Here is a 6,783-nt window from a genome sequence, read left to right on the forward strand (position 1 = left end):
AACAGGGAAGATGTTGTTAACATACTAGTGGCAATAAGTGTTGTAGGTTCAGCTTTTATAACAATTTCCTTATCCTGATTGTTCTTTAAATTGCACCAGACAAACATAACCTAAAATTAAAATACCCATACGCAAATAATATATTTAGAATTACGGTGTTAAGGGAAAAAGAATTTTGCATGACTTTATTCTATTTTTAAAAGAACGATTTACAGACACACCAATTGTTCTAAAAACCATACATATACCAGGAATTATATAAATTATAATGGATTTAAATTATTTAGCCTCTGCTACACGTATCATTTATTTTTATCAACAGTTTGTGTTAGAAAGTATACATAAACAGAGAGAAAACATCAATGGGGACCATAAAAAAACCAACCAGACAACGACATGGCTATAATTATCCTTCACTCATGGGGTGTCAAGATAAGATAAGAACAAAAGTTACTTCATCAGAAAATAAGAAAAAGCATGCTGATAATCCATAGAGCAAAACGAGATAGACATTCCTGAAACTTGAAGGAGTTACAAAGATAAGCAACCAACAACGCTCAAAACTAAAGTGATTGCGGTACTTTTTTCGTGCTCCTTTTTTTAAATATTTTTTTAGTGTTTCAATTTTTTAAAAACGAGTCGATCAGATGAAAGAAAATTCATTGGAAAATAATAAATGTAAAATTACAGTTTGACAATACCCATTATTCAGTAATTGATACAAAAATAACAAGTTCAAAGGTAGTCACAAGTGTATCACGTCAGTCTATTATGATCAATCTAAACTATATATATATAATTATATAGATAGCAATGAAGTGTTCGAAATACCAAATATAACTATGCGTTCTAAAATCGTTTAGATTAATCACAATGTATTACACTTACTTTTTGTGCTGATATGAATTGTCATTGATATGGTTATATTTATAAATTTACTGTTTACAAAATATAGATTACCTTAGCTGTATTTGGCAAAACTTTTAGGAACTTTGGTCCTCAATGCTCTTCAACTTCGTACTTTATTTGGCCTTTTTTAAATTTGTTGGATTCGAGTGTCACTGATGAGTCTTTTGTAGACAAAACGCGCGTCTGGCGTATATATTAGATTTAGTCCTGGTATATATGATGACTTTATTTATAAAGAAATGCCTGAATCAAACCAAATGAACAGATACTGCATTTTTTGTTAGTTTTACAAGTTGCAGTCTTCTTATAATTTAAAAGTTGCAGTCTTCTTATAATTTAAAACACCTAACGGGAAACTTTAAGGCAAATACAATAAATGACCTTCAAATCTTTTTTTTGGGGTTAACATCCACTCTTATCACCTACGGCTACATGTACAGTTTAAGACACGACTACAATAGTTTAAAATTACCATTTGTACGTTTTTCTGTTCTTTATATGTTTTCTGTTGAAATAGGAAGAATGATATGATTACCATTCCGTTAATATCAATGAAGTTTTTGATGGAAGTTCATTTTACTCAAAGTTTGAGTTCTTTTGTTGTTAGGAAGTCTACGTCTCATATTTCTTGGTCGTACTCATGCATCTGATATTTTGGTTGGTCGTATATATCTGTTCTTTTTGGTCGGTCGTATATATTGTTTTTTTGGTCCATAGTATTCGTCTGTTTTTTTTTTTTTTTGGTCCACAGTTTAAATCTGGTTATTTTAGTCCACAGTATAAATCTGTTTCTTTTTGGCGGATTGTACATCTGCTTTTGTTGGTTGGACGTATACATCTGTTTAGTTTGTTGGTATCATTAAGGCATAGCGTTAGATCGTGTAGTTATATACTGATTGTGGCATTGATGTTCGAAATTTACTAATCACATTATCTAGTATTGTATTATTTCAGTTTTTATTTTGTAGACTTTTCCGTACCTTGTTTATATCCTTTCAGATAAAAAAAGGATGAGCATGGCATAGCATAGCATATATATGTTTGTCTTTTGCACACAGCTGTTTAAAGACCTCATAAACAAGATACATATTTAGTTTTGTGTGTTAATGTTGTTGTCTCGGTTACATTTACCCTACATCTCAGAACATTAATTGACTTAAGGTTGGCAAAGACAGTGAACCAAAACATCACACAGGTTAGAAAAAAGACAAAAGTCAATCCGCCAGAATTATTATATAAAACAAAATTCGGATGACAAGATTTCCACTTAGATTCTTGAAAAAGCCAATATCTAGCTATCTACCCAAAAGCTTAGCTATAACAATGAAAAACAGTAACGAACACCGTAAAACAAAAACAAGCAGAAAATGACATCTGAGTATTAATACAAACTATTGATACTGATAAAAAAAGTTTCATTTCGTACAATTTTTATTTGAAAACAAAATGCAATCAAAGTCATAGTTTTTAGTTCATCAACAGAACAACTTGTTAAACTCATGACCAATTATATGTTTTCAGCAATTATACATAAACGCTTCTAAATTCACTAACCACCATGTATCATGCTTACTGATGATATGTCAGCTTACGATAGTATGTCTTCCCTGAGCAAATCATACTTGCACCCAGTGTGAAAGATCGTTCTTAATATGACTGTTTATGTCAAATTGATAATCTGCGACATATGGGATTGTCGTTTCAGTCAGCAAAGTCTCCAAAAAATTTCACTGCGTTTCTGTGCAATTTGACATTGAATACGGGTTCTTTTAATCGGATACATTCTCCATCACAGTTAATGTAATAGTCTTTCTGAAGTTCCTTGTTATTCCCGACTGTATTTACAGTGGAATTCAGTAACTTTACTTTGTACCCAGATACTTCATGTTTGCTGACGAATTTGTAATAATACTGCAATAAAAAAGATACATTATATATCTATCAATGAAATGTTAAAATTATCAAGAACAGTAGCAAAATAATAATTGACAATTATGTATTTTTAGTTGAATTAGTGCATTATTTATACGACAATGACATTAACGTTTACATTGCTTTATATCAACACATGTAATGACTTATGATAAAACTATTTTTATAATTTGTCTGCATGTAAAATAATTTGTTTTTCAGGTCAACATTATTGAAATAATTTCTGATAGTTTATTCTATTAAATGAATTATACTTACACAATCTGGTTTTTCATTTTTAACTTTAGTTAGCTGAGACACGTGGTCTGACAATGTACATTTGTGGGTGGTATACACCATCAGGGAATTTTGACCAAAATGAGGCGTCATTCTCCCGGATTTTTCTTTCATCATAATAGCATGGGAATCGACTGCATATATCCTGCCTTCTTCTTTTACCAAATCTGGAAACAAAATGGTCTTGTTTTAAAAAAAACAATATTGATTTATTCATTATATACTAAGTAAAAGAGGTTAAGCAACCCATACTTTTAATTTTATACTTCAAAAATAAACTACACTTTTCTAAACATATCAATATTATAAACAAGTCATTGTCCCTAAAAATAATAAATCATGAGGTCCATTTTTATCTTCGACAAACAGATGGATTTAAAATCCATTTCTTCAACTCCGAACGTTTGAATTCGATTTTTTTTAATCAAAATATATGCTACAATACTTAATTAAGATGTTATACAACATAAATAATTCTGATAACATATATTATTTTTTCTTTATATCAGAATATTTTTCATAAAGCTAACTTTATGAATTCAAGATTTAATTATAGAGCAAAATTTACATATATACCTTCATTAACAGAACTTTCCTTCTGCAGATCGGAAGAGGATTTTGTCCTTTGCTTTCTCTGTAATTTTGACGGCTGTGATAAGAATCCATTTGGTAACGATATTTGTCTTCCATATAAACGTGCTGTTTTGGGCTTTTCATTTTGTGTTAAAGGATTGTATTCCACTTCTACATCAAATTCTCTCCTCTTCAACATACTTCCCAATGGAATTACTACAAGAAAAAAACCCAGATATTATGGAAGGCGAGACATTTTACAGGACATACATTCTATGAGAGGCAACTGTTGTATAATTTTACACTACATATTCTATGTAAGTGAATATTTTCTCTTTAATGTCGGCCTATATGCTCATGTCATATTCTTATATGTTTTGTATGTCGTAAGTACAATCCCTTTTACAGTTTGAGTTTGAATGTCCCTCTATATAGTATCTAAATTTGGGATACGTTAAACACCAATTGGGAAAACATTCTTGTAAAAAATTATTACCAATATGAGAACAACAATATTGTCAAATTTTACTTGAATAGGGAGAATGACGTACTTGTATTACAAAAATAGCAATAACATAAAGTAACAATGACAAAAATACAGAAAAAGGTCAATCAATTAACAATTTCTACTTAAAACAATAAAATGTCTTACTGTTGTATCGGGAGGGTCCCATCCATCTAAACTTTTCACAGTCGTGCATCATATCACCGAACAGTCCAAATCCAAGAACTAAGGCTGAGTAAGACAACAAATGTCTTCCTGCATGTACACTGACAATATTGGAATCAACATGGTTTCCTAATAAGATATGCAAAACAGCAGTACGTGCGCATCTCGTTCCATGGAGATATTGAACGATAACGTCACCGGAGCCTGCTGGAATGATGCCAATAGGAAGAGCAGACGAAACAATATCAGCGTTGTGATTATCTAGTTGTATTTTGTTGTCTTGTTGTACTCTCTTGACCAATCCGTTCATACATTCACAATATAGTCCATCGCCTCCTACTGTGACAATCCTATAAAGTAATGTAACTAAATTAATGAAAGGTATACCTCTATAAAGGCCATTCTGATATATTAAAATATCGCATAACAAAGAACTGAAGGTAAACTTTTAAACAATAAAGGCCTTTCTGATCTATCGAACTATCACATTACAAAGATCTGCAAATATCATAGTTGAAATAGTGCAGCTCTTATTCAAATTCTTTTTAATTTGTTCTAAATGCAAATTGCATAAAGTAGTTGCGTGTTTGAATATGTAAGCTGGTATTGAATGTTTGTTTTATATATTTATCTACTTTAACAAACAATATCTTTATATAATTTATTTCTTTAATGTTATACACCACACGTACCCGTCTATCTTCGAAAGGTCGTAGCTCTTCAAAACCTCCGTTGGCTCATTCTGTCTATTTGTAACTAAAAGAAAATTGTAAGAAATGAAAAACAGGTCACTATAAAAAAATATTTACAAGGTTAGAAAAATTATGCAAAAGAACAAGCATACCGTTAAATCATAAAAGAAATGTATACAAATACATATGATACAATTAATATTAGTTTAACATTACTGCTTTCAGATTAAGTCTTGTATAAATATTGTCAATGGTTAAAAAAACAGACTTACCAATTATGTCCAATTTAACACCACAAAGTTGAAACAGAGAATCTGCGATCTTCTTATACACCTTAATTCCCTTCTTCTTTCCCGCGTTAGGATTAATAAGTACTAACAAACTTTTTGGACGACCTATATTAATGATAAAATACTAATATTAGCTTTTAGTATGATAATTAAGTAGCTTTTTACAATTCATTTAATAGATAGAATTAAAATATACAATGTAAATGTTTATTCAATATTTACCTTAAAAAAAGAAGTATAGAACACATTACATTTTTTATCAACTTAATTGAATCCACTTTTTTCGATCATTTTGACTGAATTACCTTTTAATTTAGAATCCAAATCACGATAAAGTTTTTGTATGTCCTCAAAGTCAGCTTCCAGAGAGAATGTCCTCATGTTTAAAGTTTTGTTTTTCTTCTTCTCCACATAATAAACGGTCAAGTTTCCGCATGTAATATTCACCTTCAACATGCGGCGAATTTCAATTGATACTGAAAAAAAAAATATATGCAATTGTTTAAAACATATATAGAATATATATCAGATGAAAGAGCACTTAAGCATTTTTTTTTAATCAAAGTGTTTAATTTTGTTTTTATTTGCTTCAGGTTCTTACCAAGTATATCATTCTCTGGTGTTGCAACAGTCATCACTCCATCACACAAGCTTACGTCGACGGATTTATGACCAAAATGAAACATTTTTATTTGTTTGTACAATTATTATCAAGTACGATGTTAAAATGAAGTGGCCACGAAAATGTAAGTCAGATATATGTTACATGTCGGTGATTTCCAGATTTAAAAATAGAATTTGATCCGGAAAACGTATATAAAACATTACTTAGAATGCAATTGTGGGAGTAGTAAACCGGATCTATTTAACAGTTGAATAGATGTACAAAATAACGAAATATACACGTACCCAGTAAACAATCCAACGTTGACATTACGTTATGACAACGTAATACTATCGTTGTGACAACGTAGTAAAATTACGTTGGTACAACGTAATGTTGTGAACTCCAAAGCACGTGCTGACAACCATCCACACAACGTTGGCACAACGTAATTTGTGACGTAATTTATTACCATCATAAAACGTTGTAACAACGTCACAGCACAACTATAAATGTCCCTTGTCCTCATCTAATTGATAGAATCAATGCAATTCCATTGAAGAAGTATGTAAACAGGGTCTTTATTTTTTCTTTTGACCCCTTTTCAGTTGTAAATTTTTCTATGTGGGAAAGATGGACAGATGTCTATATGTACTTTATTTCCAATCTGCCAGCTGTATATGAAATTGTCAAAAAGGTGTTTTTTTTACTCTTCTTGGCAGGTTTCAGTGTGAAATGTATAAATATCTAGTTTTCCCAAAAATAGTTGTTTAAGGTTTATAAAGTCTTAAAGTTTTTAACTTTTGCAATACTGATGAAGAACAAGAATTACACATT

The 6,783-nt window shown here is 30.5% G+C and overlaps 1 protein-coding gene across 1 annotated transcript; it reads right to left on the minus strand.

The window, feature by feature from the left end:
* Positions 1–2,309: 2,309 nt before the first annotated feature.
* On the minus strand, positions 2,310–6,071 carry LOC139522527 (ceramide kinase-like). The gene is made up of 8 exons (XM_071316010.1): positions 5,944–6,071; positions 5,648–5,818; positions 5,325–5,447; positions 5,053–5,116; positions 4,343–4,710; positions 3,694–3,906; positions 3,100–3,284; positions 2,310–2,820 (listed from the first exon to the last, which is right to left on the minus strand). The coding sequence occupies exons 1-8, from the start codon at positions 6,026–6,028 to the stop codon at positions 2,611–2,613; spliced, it is 1,419 nt and encodes a 472-aa protein (XP_071172111.1). The 5' UTR covers positions 6,029–6,071; the 3' UTR covers positions 2,310–2,610.
* Positions 6,072–6,783: the final 712 nt, after the last annotated feature.

The sequence above is a fragment of the Mytilus edulis genome, chromosome 1, assembly GCF_963676685.1.
Source record: "Mytilus edulis chromosome 1, xbMytEdul2.2, whole genome shotgun sequence".
Classification (NCBI taxonomy): domain Eukaryota; kingdom Metazoa; phylum Mollusca; class Bivalvia; order Mytilida; family Mytilidae; genus Mytilus; species Mytilus edulis.

Bases quoted from the DNA above. Each gene is read 5' to 3' on its own strand.
- LOC139522527 (XM_071316010.1), bottom strand. From the start codon at position 6,028: ATGTTTCATTTTGGTCATAAATCCGTCGACGTAAGCTTGTGTGATGGA. The intron at 5,819-5,943 runs GTAAGAACCTGA...TTTTTTTTTCAG, and splicing joins ACCAGAGAATGATATACTTG to TATCAATTGAAATTCGCCGC. The intron at 2,821-3,099 runs GTAAGTATAATT...TTTTTATTGCAG, and splicing joins AAAATGAAAAACCAGATTGT to TATTATTACAAATTCGTCAG.